Source organism: Rhyacophila brunnea, unplaced genomic scaffold (genome assembly GCF_057557595.1).
Source record: "Rhyacophila brunnea isolate RB1 unplaced genomic scaffold, BYU_Rbru_1.0 scaffold_6, whole genome shotgun sequence".
Classification (NCBI taxonomy): domain Eukaryota; kingdom Metazoa; phylum Arthropoda; class Insecta; order Trichoptera; family Rhyacophilidae; genus Rhyacophila; species Rhyacophila brunnea.
Genome location: NW_028233276.1, coordinates 14,545,913 through 14,561,255, shown reverse-complemented (window position 1 = coordinate 14,561,255; position 15,343 = coordinate 14,545,913). Strand labels below are relative to the sequence as shown.

Here is a 15,343-nt window from a genome sequence, read left to right as displayed (position 1 = left end):
GGTGAGTTATTTTACTGGGAGTTCACTTTTTTCACCTTTTGACTGCCGTAAAAAGGCATTTGCCTTCATCAAAACTTCACCAAAAAATCAAAAAAAAAAACTATTGGTTTTTTTAATTTAGTACATTTAAAAGAAATAATAAATAACTCACTATTTATTATTTGTTGTACCTCTAAAAACAGTTTTTATTGAAAAAAAATGGATTTTAAACTTTAACACAAACTGGTTGACACGAACTATTTTGTTTTGACCGAATTATTAGTAGTACCGAAATATCTCGTATCTGGCAGTGACCGGGATTTATTGTTCATTTGTATGAGAAATCCATTCTTCTGTTTTTCATCGACACAATTTTTTCAATTACGCGTTTGTTGAAGTCAGGAATCTCTTGTAACATTCTTTTTTCGATACTGAGCATACATAATGCGTTCAATCTTGATTGCGCGATGGTGTTTCTACTAAAATACTTGATCCGTTTGAGTGTGAAAAAACATATTTCGCTTTCCACTGATGTCATCGGAATAGTAAAAATTAAATTTAATAGTAAAACCGTTTCTGTAAATGTGTCAATGAGATTTTTTTCGATTAAAATGTTTTATAATGCTGAGGCGCCATCAGCATTATAAAAATTATCCATGCTGTAAATAACAGATAATTCATTTTTGAGTTTATTTTTATCTCAAAAGTCAGACGTATTACAGAGCTAGTTTGAAGAGATATCATAATTGATAAACATTGTGAATTTAGTTATCAAACTGAAAAAAAACTTCAAGTTTATTTTTAAATTGTACTTCGCCTAAATTTGAGAAATGTTGTCAACATGTGCAGAAATTTAAATGCGTACTGTGAAAAGAATTTATTTTTATAATAATATTGAATAAAAATTGTCATACAATAATTGTACGTGTGATACGGGCTGTATTGTTTTAAAACCGATGAATCTGCGTTCGGGCCGAGAGCGACTGAAACTGTCGCTCCCGAGCACGTAGAAAAAATATTTACGTATTGCTGTTCCACGCGCCAGACGACGCTCTTTCTCATTGCAAAGAAATCGAAATTAGATTACTGGGCGCTTTGGTCGAGCGATGGCGAATATCGCTCACATCAACATATAATATTATTATTTAAAATAGCCGGTTAAAAACACATATTAGAATTTGTTTTTGTATATGAATTAATGACTACGGTAATAGATCAGAACACTTTTAATTAATCAAATATAAATTAAATACTCATTTAAAAAAAGTCTTTTCGCATAAATTGAGTGGGTGGGTGTGCACCGCTCCAACGCTCTCAAGGGAGAATCGCCACTGGTTTCATGTAAGGCATAGAAGACAGTTTTTCAACATAATGTGGGTGATACATAAATAATTAATGACTCATATACTTATGTATTATGTTTTACATAAAATAATAATATTATATTTTCAGGCAACTTTATATTATACATCACAGAAATTTTATTTATTGTTTAAAATTCTCATTTAGGTCTCTATCAGACTTAAAAGTAAGCGATACTAATTAATTGTTATACAATTTACTTAAATTCTTGTCTGAATTCTCGGTTTCAATCCAATCCAGAAGCCATTCTTAGCAGACAAGTTGAAGTTATTTTTAGCCAGCTCCATTGGAATTGATGTTTTTTTAATAACTGTAAAGTCGAATTTGGCCAAAAGATGGAAAATCACTGCCTTAGTTTCCATCAAGGCGAACCGGGAACCTGAAACAAATTTAATAAATGAGCATTTAATTGAATTTCATTTTTTTTTTTAAACTATTTTCGCATTGTATTGCTCTTTCAATGTGAAAAAGGTTGCCAACATCAGCTCTATGGTATGCTAGTCTGGTTGCCATGTTGTTTTTTTAGATTTCTACTTGTTCATTCATGCATTAAAATTATTTTTCAGACAATTGAAATTAGAATTTATTGTTGAGGTATAATTCCTATCCCTCCTTAGATTCATCACTGTCAACTCCTGACTCCTCTGTTTCGGCAGTTTCAGTACAGGGTACAGAGGACACTTCATGTCATTAAGAGCGTACATAAGTGAAACGGCAAATAATTTTCAACTGTATGTAGAACGAAATTACGGCCGCGTTGTCATTCGGAGAGCGATAGTCGAGGCGTCTGCACGTCGATTCGTTTTGTCATGGCGTCGGATGAAAATATTCTGAAATCATCTAAAGATGACTAAAAAACTTTACGTATGTACTTAAAAAAGAAAACATGTCAATGAATATACTATGATTATTACGAATATAATAATAAACATAACATAAAATGGACGCATGTTGAACTTGTATGACAAATTATATTTCGTTCGGTTTCCGTCATTTGCACCCGCGACCCGCATTCCGCGCATCGCCTAGTCACGATCTTTTTAGACCATGCCTCAGCTGAGGTATAGCCATAAAGATACATGACATCAGAGCAAGTCAAGATTATTTTTATTTTCTGAAACTCTTTCTTTAAGGCTTTAAGTACTGATGTGCATGGTTGCTACCATCAGTCCCGAACAGCATCGTTTAGGGACAAGGAAGTGTGGCACTAAAATCTTTTCATCCTGACACGTTTAGAGCGTCATGGAAGCGGACGTCCACAAATCGCGGCTGCACATACATGGCGTGTGGAAAATGGGGTAGCTCAAATCATTTTGTCATACCTGTTTCAAGTAGCCTTAACTTAACTTTAATTCAGTATTTCGTCGTTGATACTGAAATAAGTCGTACTCGTATATCAAGAAATATTGAAATTTATTTTCAATTAGGTACATACACCAAATACCAGTGGCGAAGGGTGAAGGTAGACTGCTAAGATCTGACATAAATACTGCACATTAAACATTGTTAGTCATACGTATTTGTTTTCATTTAACTAGATTTACTTTATTTACAGATGGTGTTGGTTAGTTTTTAAAAATCAATTAAGCCCTGCCTAAACCAAATCATAATACTTAAGTTATACTTTAGGCGATCCGACAAAATTGTGCATACTTTTTCATTCATACTTATTTGTTTTAGTTGAATAGGGAATACATATTACACATATTGTTGGTTAATTTGTTTGAATTCATTAACCCCTGCCTAAATCAAACAATTCTTCTTCTTTTCTTTTCCCATATCCGCCCTTTAACTGGAGCATATGGACACCACGCGGCGCCTCCAAGAATCCCTGTCGCTCGCCAGTCTTCTTGCTTCGTTCCAGGTCAAACCAGCATCTTGTATACACTCTGTAGATCTTATTTAGCGGCCTTCTAGGACGCCGGAATCCGGTCGGCTTGAAGAACAGGCAAGCCAGGTTGAGGTTCTCTTCTGGCATCCGCGGCACGTGTCAGAGACAGGTCCAACGTCGCCTCTTCACTTTCAGCGTGATGAGAGGCCGGCTTGGTGCGTTCTCTTATCTCCTCGTTGCTCCTAAAGTCATACCCACCGCACACCCAGTATTCGTCGCAAACATCTGTTTTCGAAGCTCAGTATACCGTCGCTGTAGGATTGGTTTCCCGAATAGACCAAATGTTCAGGAGATGAAAAACAAATTTCATAATCCTATATTTAAATACATGGAGATATTTAAATTGTTATTTTTACAGCAAATGAATGATGTATTCATTACCATTACAAAGTAATTTAAAGAAAGGGATGGTTCTAGTCCAATATGATACAAAAAAACATTCTGCATTAAAAGGTCGATTTTGACAAAAACGGATATTCGGGAAACCAATCCTATAGCGACGATACGGTTGCTCTGAGCCTTCGTAAGGTGCCATGATTCGCTACCGTAAAGCAGCACCGTCAGAATGCAAGCGACGAATAGGCGGCATTTGGTTTTGACCGAGTACAATCGTGAGTCCCAGACACCAGAAACCAAACAATACTAGATAAAAAATATTATTCTGTCTGTAAAATAGCTCAAATTATATACGATTTAATGGCATAATTTTAGATAGACGAGTGTTTTTTTGACCATTATCTATTATGGCTAGGTTTCGCAGGGTTTAATTGAATTTTAAAAACTAACCAACACCATCTGCCAATTCTAGTCTAGTTCAATGAAAACAAATACGTATGACTGAGAAAGTTTAGTGTGCAATATTTACGGCGGATTTTAACAGCCTACCTCCACCCTTCGCCACCGCTAAATACTATATTACATGTATGTATTATATGTCATATCGAGAATCCGATGGAGATAATCGTTGAGGAATATTTGAATTCAACATAAACAATAATTGAGCAAAACGAAGCCGACCTCAGTTAGTAGGTATGGTTAACACTCCCTGAGAGCCAAATACTTTCGACAAAGATCAAAAAACCACTGACTTTATGGTCTGTCATTAAATTTACTTGCTGAGTATTAATTTATTGTGTAATGATAGCATATATAAATACCTAATGTTATTTTTTACTCACCTATGCAGTTCCTAGGACCGAGACCAAATGGCAAGTAAGTAAACGGTTGAATCGATCCTTTGTTGTCATCAGAGAACCTCTCAGGGTCAAACTTATGTGGGTCGGGGAAATATTTTTCGTCGTGGTGGATTCCCCAAACTGGTATCCAAATGCCTTCATCTACTGGAACCTATAAGCAGTAAAAAACAAGAAAACAATTAAAAATAATTAAAACATCCATAAAATATTCTTTGGTGATTCTTTTATGTGACATTTTACAACATACAAAGATACATCTGTAAAATCATCTCGTAGTAATAATAACTATTTTGACTATATTCTACTCTGCTACAACAATTATTTTGAACAAATAAATTCTTCCGACCATGTCCGATCCTAATAGGATCATAATATGGACCACCGGTGGAAATTTGTTTTAACAGATTTTGTTTTTACGAGAAATGGATGTCAGCCACTTGCTCAACCTATTAGGTCCATACTCTGACTCATGCATAAATTGAAAAATAATATGCGTACTTGCAAAGTCCCAGGATTTGACCCTGGGACCCACGACGACATAGGCCGACGCATAAGCCGCGCAGCCATCGTGGGGTGATTAGTAGAACAAATTATAATGGTTTAATTGTAAAAAAAATACAGGGTTTCAACCTACTTTTATTCACAACAAACGTATATTATTTTTTTTATTAATAAAACAAAAAAATCTTTTGAATGAATAAATCCTGGATTAATTTGTAACTAAATATTTGAATTCAATCTTCAGAAGTTTTTTAAAAAGTCAAATATTAAAAGTTTGCATAGAAAAATCGAAGATGGTCCCAATATTTAAGCTCGGATTGATATAAGTAAATAAAAAAGAATTTCAAGTTATACGCATTTATATTTTTATAAAGATCAATGTTTTTTTAAATAAATATAAAAAATTAGTAAATCATGACCATAAAATACAATGTAATAATCACGTAACTATATACGTAAATATGTAACAAATTCAAATTTTTTTACATTTATTGTAAGTTTATCTTTGACTTAAAATAAAAAATAATTTTCTTTTTAATGTTTTCAGATGCATATTTATTAATTAATACGGTTGAAATTGTAAATTATCAAAAAAATGTCTCTAATTGCAAGCTTCGTATTTTTCCGCTCGGTGCCTCTGGTAGGTAGAAGCATCCCCTTAACTTAATATCGCATAATATTTGTAGGCGTAAAATTACAAAAACGTTACTTAAAAATGCTTGACTATTGAATATTTGACCTGGCACGAAAGTAACGATAAAAAACAAGACTAGCTTAAATTTAGTAGATAATCACCAAGATTAGTAATGTTAATCGTAAGTATAATTGAAAATAGTACATACCGTGTATCCTTTCTGGCCTTTGGAATCATTTGGCGGAGGAAGTGTGTATGGCTTAATGCATTTTCTGTCAGTGGCAACTGCCGGAGGCCATAATCTCAATGTTTCTGAATTAAAATAATATAACATAATATTATTCAATCATTTCGTTTTTTAATTATTTATAATATTATTTTTTTATAACAATTATAAAAATAAAGATCAATTTACCTGACACAACCATGTCCATATATTTCATGTTCTGTAAATCGTTGTAGTTTACTTTCCCGTCGTTTTTGGCAGCTATTTCGTCGATCTCCTCCTGCAGCTTCTCTTGGATTTCGGGGTTGACGGCGAGCTCATGCGCCAGAAAGCATAGTAAAGTGGAAGACGTATCGAAACCTGCTATGAAGAACAGTATAGCCTGGCTCACAATGTCATCATCTGTCCAATCTGCAGAGAGAAAATAGAGATTATTATTATAATATTGAATTATTTATTATTGTTATACTTATCGTAGTAGATTTTTGGGCTTCCACCGTGTGTCCTTCTTCCTTCTTTACTCGACGTTTCGGGCTCGTTGCAGAGGCCATTATCAAGAGATGATATGTTTTATGATGAAAATGTAGTGTAGGTATATGAATTTAACGTTGCTCTAAGAATGTCAAAAGGAATCTGATTAGCTACGAGCAAATGTTGCTCAGAGTAATCTGTCAATCGTTACGACCAGAGATACCGGTCGACTGTTGGATTTTGCTGATAGTGCCGGAAGCCATGAAGCTTTTCATCCACCGTAATCCATCATCCCTATTAATATTTTCAGGGTTTCTATGGATTTCAATGGCCTCCTTTACCAATCGCGCGAAATATCCTTTATTTCGACCCGATATCTTGGTTTCAAAGTCAAATTTGTGTCCTGTATCCATCGAGTGCTCGAAAATTGCTGAAGACATCGTGTAATAAATGTTTAAGTCAGTATGCCCTCTCGTGTTCACTCACACGCTTCTTTGCTGTTCTAGAAGTTTGGCCTATATATTTTTTTGGGTATCCTGCACACCTGCCGAGTCCAAAGGTTGCGAGTCCTTCACTTCTCTTAACATATTTCGGACCTTTGTCGATGTTGAGAATATTGTTTCGATTTCATGTTTCCGAAGTATCCTGGAAATGATATCGGTGGTGTTTTTGATATAATGTAGATAGGCCTGGCCTTTGAACTGTATCTCTTCCTCCTGACTAACCGGGTTAATGCTGATAGTGGCCTCTGCAACGAGCCCGAAACGTCGAGTAAAGAAGAAAGAAGGACACACAGTGGAAACCCAAAAATCTACCACTAATAAATAATGAATACCAGAGACCAGTGACGAATAGTGTAGGTAGGCTGTGGAGATTCAACATAAAATATTGCAAATTTTATCAGTCATACTTATTTGTTTTCATGTGTATGAATGATTTAATTGTATTTTATATATAAAGGAATAATTATTATTAATTAATTATGGTTTGGTTTAGACAGCGTTTAATCAATCGAATTTTAAAAACCACCTGCTATTTGTATTTTAGTTCAATAAAAATAAATAAGTATGACTCACAAGGTGTTTTTTATCGGATCTCCATAGCTTACCTCTACTAACTATTATGGTTTGGTCTATTTTTCATTGAACTAAGAATACAAATTTCAGATGGTATTGGTTAATTTGCATTATTATTTGTGCCGGATTTACACAGCCTACCTCCACCCTTCGCCACTGCCATAGACCACTAAAAAGCACCGAGGAAGTATGAAAAGAGGATTGAAGGACTATATAAAAAAAAAACATTTCCAGGATGATAAGAGAGTGGCTAAGGGTGTGAACACAGAAGGCCTATGTTCTGCAAGACAACAAACTTAAGGTCAGATGCATAGTCATAAATTGCCTTATGTGCCTCTTAATTTATGTGGCTGAAATTAGACCTATCACTCAAGTGGTAGCTGTAAAAATAAATAATCAAGTATTGTATACAGAATTCGAGCATATTATTATATATTAAATTGTGTAAATACTTTGTTACGACTATGCATAATATGGTCCTGAAAGTATAATTTTAATTGTTGAATCAGTTCTGATTTAAAATTACATACGTCTTTTAATGGCCTCCTTTCCAACCGAAGACTCTTCAACGGTAGCAAAGCCTGCTTCTTTGACGTCAGGTCCTTTAGCATCTGATTCATGATCATGCCTGAGAGACCCTTTCTTGGCTTCCATCAGGAGTTGGATCATGTCAGGTCTCGACAACTTGCCGTCTTCTCTCGCCGCCATACTGTCGGCGACCAAATTTCGGAAGAAGTTACCCAGACTTTCGCCGAACACCTTCAAGCCTAAAATCTGCAAATTATATCATTTACTTTCTCAGTTACTAGTATAACAATATGTGAATACTTTTTTGCGTGAAACACAAGAGAATTCCCAGAGAGAATTCCGTTGATCTGCGACAAAAACTGTCACAATTTACTAGTAAAATAAAACCATAAAAGCAGTCGGTGGAATCGAATCATAAACGCTCCGATTAGCAACCAGGCACGCTGTTTATTGAGCCATTGAATGTATGGGTTGGATGACATTTTTTATCTACACAAATATTTGGTGGTGAAGCGTGTATGTGGAGATGAGGATTTATTATTTGTGATGTGATGAGCGGAGTATAAAGACTTGTAGTTTCTGGAGATGACGAGTTTATTTACTGATTGAACAGTACCGTTTACATAAGTACAATAATTACAGTACTATAAGATATAAAAAAAGAGGGAGGTATTTAGCCTTATGCCGTGTCCACAATGGCAACCTAATTAAATTTTACGATAGTTATCATAATTATTGTTAAATCTAATCAGGTTGCCAGCAACTTGTTGCGTGTGTGGACACGGCATTAGGCTCAGCGACACTGAGTGATTGATATGGAGTCACATTCATTTAATCGTGATAGGCTATTTATTGAACTCCTCACGATTGAATAATGCTGTCACTGAGTTTCCCATGCTTTTCATTAAAAAATGTATTTTAACATAATAAATATTACTGAGGTAAACGTTCTTTGCAAGTTGTAACTAGATTCGTGTTAAATTTGCATGCTGAGAAAATGTACGTAACAAATAATCTAATTTTTTCCGCCAGCGTTTCTTATTGAGTAAGCACTAACCGATACCACTGACGGCATGTGAAAAATGTGTATTAAAATAATTAAATAATATTAATTTGAGAATGACTCATATTCACTCAAAACTTTCCAATCGTATAGATAAGTTGATTAAATATTTACAACCTTCGAAAGTGTGGGTGACAAAGTGAATAAGAAGAATTTAAGGGCTCTGATTCCGGTGAAGTTGGACGACTCCTTTCCCATCAGGTAAAATTGGTTGCTTCTTTCAGAATGGGAATCAACTTTAATCCCAAAAGCGGTGGAGGCGATTACATCATTTGTATATCTCGTGAAGGCGTCTTTCATTTCCACTTCAATATATCCAAGTTCTGAAATAAAGTTATTGTAGGATTATCATTACTTTCTACAATTTTATTATTTATACAGCTCTAGTGATACTAAACATTTGAGGTATTCCATGATTCACAAGAGTTGGTTATTTTGTGAGAATATTTTTAATAACATATTTTTTTTAATAAATTTTTCAGAAGAATCTTAATGCGATCTACATGAAAAGATTCTCTATCCCTGAAATAGACTGTAAAAAAATCTGGCAATATTTTCTCGTTTTTTTTACACTGAAAGAAGGTTTATCGCGAACCTAGGTAATATTTTTGCAAGAGGACTCCAAGCTTGTCAGTGCTTGGAATCTCCTAGTACTTACCTAAAACCGTCATTAATATCGAGAGATAGGTATCCAGATATTTTTATTAACAAACAAGTTCGTGCATTAATTGATTAAACTGCCGGGTGTTTATTTTGTATTCTGAGACATAGAGTCTAAAGTAGTAGTGTGCAACCTTTTTTGCTCGCGTACCTATACCCAAGGAACCTCATTTTAATTTATCCCGTACCAAGTAATCGTATTTGGGAGAAATGGTTCTTCAAAAATGAGATGTAGAAACGAAAAGAAAATGAGAAATGTAGTATTATTGGAAAAGTTACAACAATGCAAGATAAAAAAAACTAATTTCTTACTTTTATTTTCAGGATTTTGCATTTCGTTCAAATAGAAGTCGGTCATTTGTTCGCCGCAATCGGCAACGAATTGAAACATGTTCCTCATTTTGGAACTGGTGAACGCTGGACTCAAAGTGGCTCTCATGTCACGCCATTTTTGACCTGTAGAAAATAATGCGTTTATTAAAATTGTAGCCCAAGGCCCACTGTAATAGTTAGACCATGATAATATGAAACTGTAATCTTCGATGACAATGCTAGTTATTTATCATATTGTTTCGAATGAAATAAGGTAAATGGGCTGTTTGTAGAAAATGATAATTATTGCATATTGAAATAAATGGTAATAATTTGAACGAAACATGCATTTGAAAATCTTCATTTATTGCGAACTATCGCATTTCATTCGAAGATAATCAATAACTCTAGCACTACCACTGTGATTCGCAATTCAGTTCCACGCCCTGAATATAGTCGGCCTTGATTGTCGCCAAAAAAAAAAACAAAAAAAAAACAATGAAATTATAAAAGTTAGGGCATACTATGCAGTGGAATTACATAATAATTGGGACAAATCAAGAATGACATAATATAATAAAGTTATACAGGACCACTATTAAAAAACACATTAAAATTAACCGTCTGGCATCATAGGAGATGCAGTACAAAACAATTATGTTAAACGAATTAAAAGTGCCAGTACATACCATTTTTCTGTCTTGTAAATTTATCTTTTAATTACATGTTAGATACTTAAAAGTTAGGAACTTAAATTCTGAATAATTTTCCGATAACATGGCAAGAAAAATATCATCTTAACATCACTATTTTCATTAGAATAATTCGGGACCATCACACCGTTATCGTTGTTGAAAGATTCCACTGAATCATTAGGTTTTCCATAAGTTTTTCCGTTAATTGTAAGATCTGTAGACATTCCACCACCTTGTTTCACTTACAATAGTGTGCATGAAAGCGAATTGGGACAACTATGCGCCAGAACAATTGGGCGTCGCGCTGTCGAATGAAATAGATAGTCATTCGATACGATTTTATATAGAAAGTAGACGAGGAATTTTAATCAGTTTCTATCTACTACTTAGTAGTTTGAATTCATTTTGCTCTTAGCATGATGTTTTTAATTGCGGATTGAGAATTATCATGCCTGAAGCTTTATATAAAAATAATTAAAAGATAAAAATAACTTTTTATATACCACTTTTTAAATTTTCTGTTGAATCATATAGATTTGACAATTCTATGTATTAATAAATAATTTTTTTTGTACTTGGTAGAAATACTGAATAAATATAGAATACTGAAATGTCATTTTGACATTTCATATTGATTTCCATAGTAACGCACGTATATATTAATAATTTAGTTGCTAGGACCCCCTTAACCAATAAAAGTGTTTAACTTTTACGATTTTTTTCCGAAATAACTTTCCATAGAAAACAGAATTAACTGAAAATGAACTCAATTCTGCTTAAAGATGGCTAAAAGTATTAAAATAATGCATTGTCGTCGTGTTCTGACATATTCTAAAAGTTTCAAATGTCTAGCTAGTCGGGAAGTTAGTTAAAAATCTTTAATCGTCCAATACAAGTCTTGGACAAACAAGAAAAAAATTGTACTGGACAAACAAGAATACGAGCTAATAAAAGCGTGGTAATAGTAAAAGAACTCTCTTCTCATTGGAACTTGCAAAGATGCACAATTAAATCATTATTTATATGTGCATATTTAAATTCTCACCAAGTATTGAATATATAATTTACATCTAATCTACAAATGTCTATTTATTTTCGAATTTCATTCGATTGCGTGGCGCCCAGTTGTCCCGTCACCGAATCGTCCTAGAACCGCATGAAACGATTGTCAGATATTACCATGCAATACGCATTCTAATAACGAATGTTAACGCAGTGCTATCACAACACAAAATATATCAAATTAATCCAAGAGCACATAGGATAACATCGTTTCCACGAATAAAGTTAGTCTTGTAAAATGTTTTAACCCTTAACACGGTACGGTTATCACCCGAGCATCTCATCTATTAACAATATGTTAAGTATATTGTTATAAAGGTGAGTATAAATAATGATTATTTTTAATAGGTAAAGACTTAAATGATTATATTATCCATTCTGAAAAGTAACTTCTCCCCTCAAGCTTTTTAGATTGGGAAATAATATAAGCGGTGGCGGCTCGATGACGTTCTAGAATCTAGGTGGTAGAATTTAGCCATTAATTATTAAATATGCATACCTACTCATATATTATACATTATGTGCCAAACTACTTATAATAATATTATGATTTTATTAATGAGGAAATAAGTAATTTTTCAGAATAAATAATATAATTATCTGAGTCATTACTTAATCACCTTTAAAAAATGTGCTTAAAATATTAATTTAATTAATTATAACAATTATTATAGACTTATCAGTTTTAAAGAACAGCATTTTACTCACCTAGGGGTTATTTGATTCGCTCCCCAGTATGTGTATACTAACTCTAATACATTCACATTCTTTGCAGAACGAGATTTGTACCGCGGTAATGAGTGGGACTGGGTCACTAGACGCCATAGCTTTCTTAATTATACATAGGTGTCACCGTGAAATATGGCGTATTGGATTAAATTAATTATTTTAATACCGCGTAATCATCATTATGTTATTACATAATTTATAATCATTACTTTATTTATTTGTATAATGATAATAAATATATCTATAAAATTGCGACCGGTTTAGATGGATTAAATAAATTAAATAGTTAATTTAATCATGTTAATGATAAAAATATCGGACGTGTTTTTAGATATGATAAAGATGTAGGGATGGTCCTTACGAACCCTTAAGGTAGAGCAGCCTCCGAATATAAAATTACCTACAGCAGTGGTTCTTAACCGGTGCACCGCGAGCTTGTTGCAAGTCCGTCGCGAAAAAAATGATAAAAACAGAAAAATCTTCACTTAACGAAAACATTTCAAAGGGAATTGTTCCCATTATAACAGAAAATTTAACTTTATTTGAAGAAAATATTGCATATTAATGTCCTTCCTTAGATATAAAAAAATATGACTGGATACGAAGTCCATTTGATATGTATTGATAGGTACACCGAGTTGTGAATTTTCGTACCAAGAAGATGAAGAATTATTGGTCACTTTGTCAACGGAACATTAAATTTTATGAAATAACTACGGAGGAATTTTGGATTTCTGTCCAAGACTAATAACCACCTCTCTAGATGAGGGCACTGAAAACTTGCAGTTTTCAACATTATATTTGTGTGAGCTCGGTTTACAATAATTAATATAAAAACTAATAATTACAAGATAAAAAGGACTTTTTATATACAGCGTTTTTAAATTTTATGTTGAATCATATAAACTTGACTTGACTAGCTTAAACGATCAAAAAAAATGTACTTGATAGAAATAATAATGAAATAAATCATTTTAATGTCATATTGATTTCCACAGTAACGCACGTAGGTATATATAAATAATTTAGTTGCTAGGACCCCAGACCCCTAGCAACCAATAATGGTGTCGAAATAACTTTTCATACAAAACAGAATTAACTGAAAATGAATTCAATTCTACTTAAAGATGGCTAAAACTATTAAAAATGCATTGGCATCGTGTTCTGATATATTCTAAAAGTTTCAAATGTCTAGCTAGTCGGGAAGTTAACTAAAAATTGATTACAAGATTTGTACCGGACAAATAAGAATACGAGCTAAGAAAAACGTTATAATAAACAACGACAAAGACTTATGAATTTAGACGAAGAATTATTGAGGGTAGCTATATCAAATATTCGACCTCATGTTTCTGAAATCTGCAAAATCCGACAAGCTCAAGTATCTCATTAACTGACTTTCACATCAAATAAATTCCATTTTGTTATGGGTAATTTTAGTTACAGTTTTTCCATCTATGTATATATCTTGACTGTTTTGTAATCTGTTAATTTCGTAATAATAGTTATGTTCACATATTTTCTTTGTTTTATGACCGTTTTTGGTGCACCGCATTTTTTTCTTATGATCAAAAGTGCGCCGTGACTTCGAAAAGGTTAAGAACCACTGACCTAGAGTCTCGCACTCATACTTCAACCGTATTTTTTAATTTCGAGAAAATCTAGTATTTTCTGCTATTTACCTCATTTTTTTATCGTATCCGGCATATCTGTGCCACTGATTATATTGTGTACATTGCACCCAAGCACAATAAATTAACAAATTGAGGAGTTTAAGCTATATTGGACATTTTTAAGTGGTAAATGTATACCTTTAAGTGAGAAGAGATTGCTTCCGAAGAGCGAGTCCACAGACTCGTCGATGGCTCCAAAGTGATCGACGAAGTGATCAAAATCTTTCACCGTCACCTGCTTTATCAAGTCCAAATCGGTGATCATCACAAGCCGCTTGTAAAATTGGTTTACTCCCACATATCTGTAGAAAAGAATACATTCATGACGTATTTTAATCGTTGACTTCAAATTATGCACCCTAAGCTAAATAAATATTATGAAGTTTCGCGAAAACATAGTTATGGTACATACGGGTGGCAACACTGTTTACCTATCCTTGCTGTCAAAGTACTATGAATAGTAGATATTGTGGTATAGTCACAGAACAGATAATAAATATAATACCGATAGGCTATATTCAATACGCCGCATGTTGATGCAGTGTTTTGAATGTATGAGTGTCCTACGAAAAATGAAACTCGCAGTATGCACGTGTAATAGTATGTGTAATACACCAACATTAAATGAGCGTAAATGCATAAACCGAGAGCAGTTTTCAGTATTCGACGTAAAACGTATTCTTGACACGTGTGTAAGCTTAGCCCGGATTCTTCCTTACTCGAGTCGGTTACCTGCTATCGCCTTACCCGTTATGTATTTCAGTTCCCATTATTTCTGAGTTCCCTGGGTATAGTATAGGGTTACATGTAAATTGTACGTAAGATATTTTACCGTGGCACAGTTCGCCAAAGTCTATCGAAAAGAGATGACCGTATACTATACGGTCTCCAATTTTATTAGATTCAATATGAACATTAATTCAATTTTCATAGCTGATTTTGGCAAAATTCATAAATTCAAGAATGGAAACCTAACCTAATAAATAATCCAGTATATCGGCTATTTTCAAAATTTATTTGCTGCTGGCTTAATGTTTTTGTTTTAGACGTGAATTTTATATCAGTACTGTACGACCCAAAGAGGTTGGACGGTCTTTAATATACGGCCATATATTTCCGATACAACATTTCACGGTAAAGTGTGATACGGCGAACTGCATACGTACAAGTTTCCGGACACGGTAGTATAGTTCCAAATTAAAATGCACATATAATGTATAATGTTGTTATTGTAGTGGGGCATGGCCCCCACAATAAGGGGGGCTGACAGGGCTCCAATCAGTGG

The 15,343-nt window shown here is 33.7% G+C and overlaps 1 protein-coding gene across 1 annotated transcript in view; it reads right to left on the bottom strand.

Moving 5' to 3' along the window:
- LOC147065251 (cytochrome P450 9e2-like) overlaps positions 1–15,343 on the bottom strand; it is a 37,000-nt gene that overhangs the window by 1,085 nt on the left and 20,572 nt on the right. Inside the window, exons 3-10 of the mRNA XM_085956368.1 lie at positions 14,197–14,360; positions 9,900–10,043; positions 9,045–9,250; positions 7,867–8,110; positions 5,979–6,200; positions 5,772–5,875; positions 4,411–4,579; positions 1,312–1,720 (exon numbers count right to left, since the gene is read on the bottom strand). Coding sequence (XP_085812494.1) covers positions 1,542–1,720; positions 4,411–4,579; positions 5,772–5,875; positions 5,979–6,200; positions 7,867–8,110; positions 9,045–9,250; positions 9,900–10,043; positions 14,197–14,360 — 1,432 coding nt within the window. The 3' untranslated portion in view covers positions 1,312–1,541. The remainder of the gene's footprint in view (positions 1–1,311; positions 1,721–4,410; positions 4,580–5,771; positions 5,876–5,978; positions 6,201–7,866; positions 8,111–9,044; positions 9,251–9,899; positions 10,044–14,196; positions 14,361–15,343) is intronic.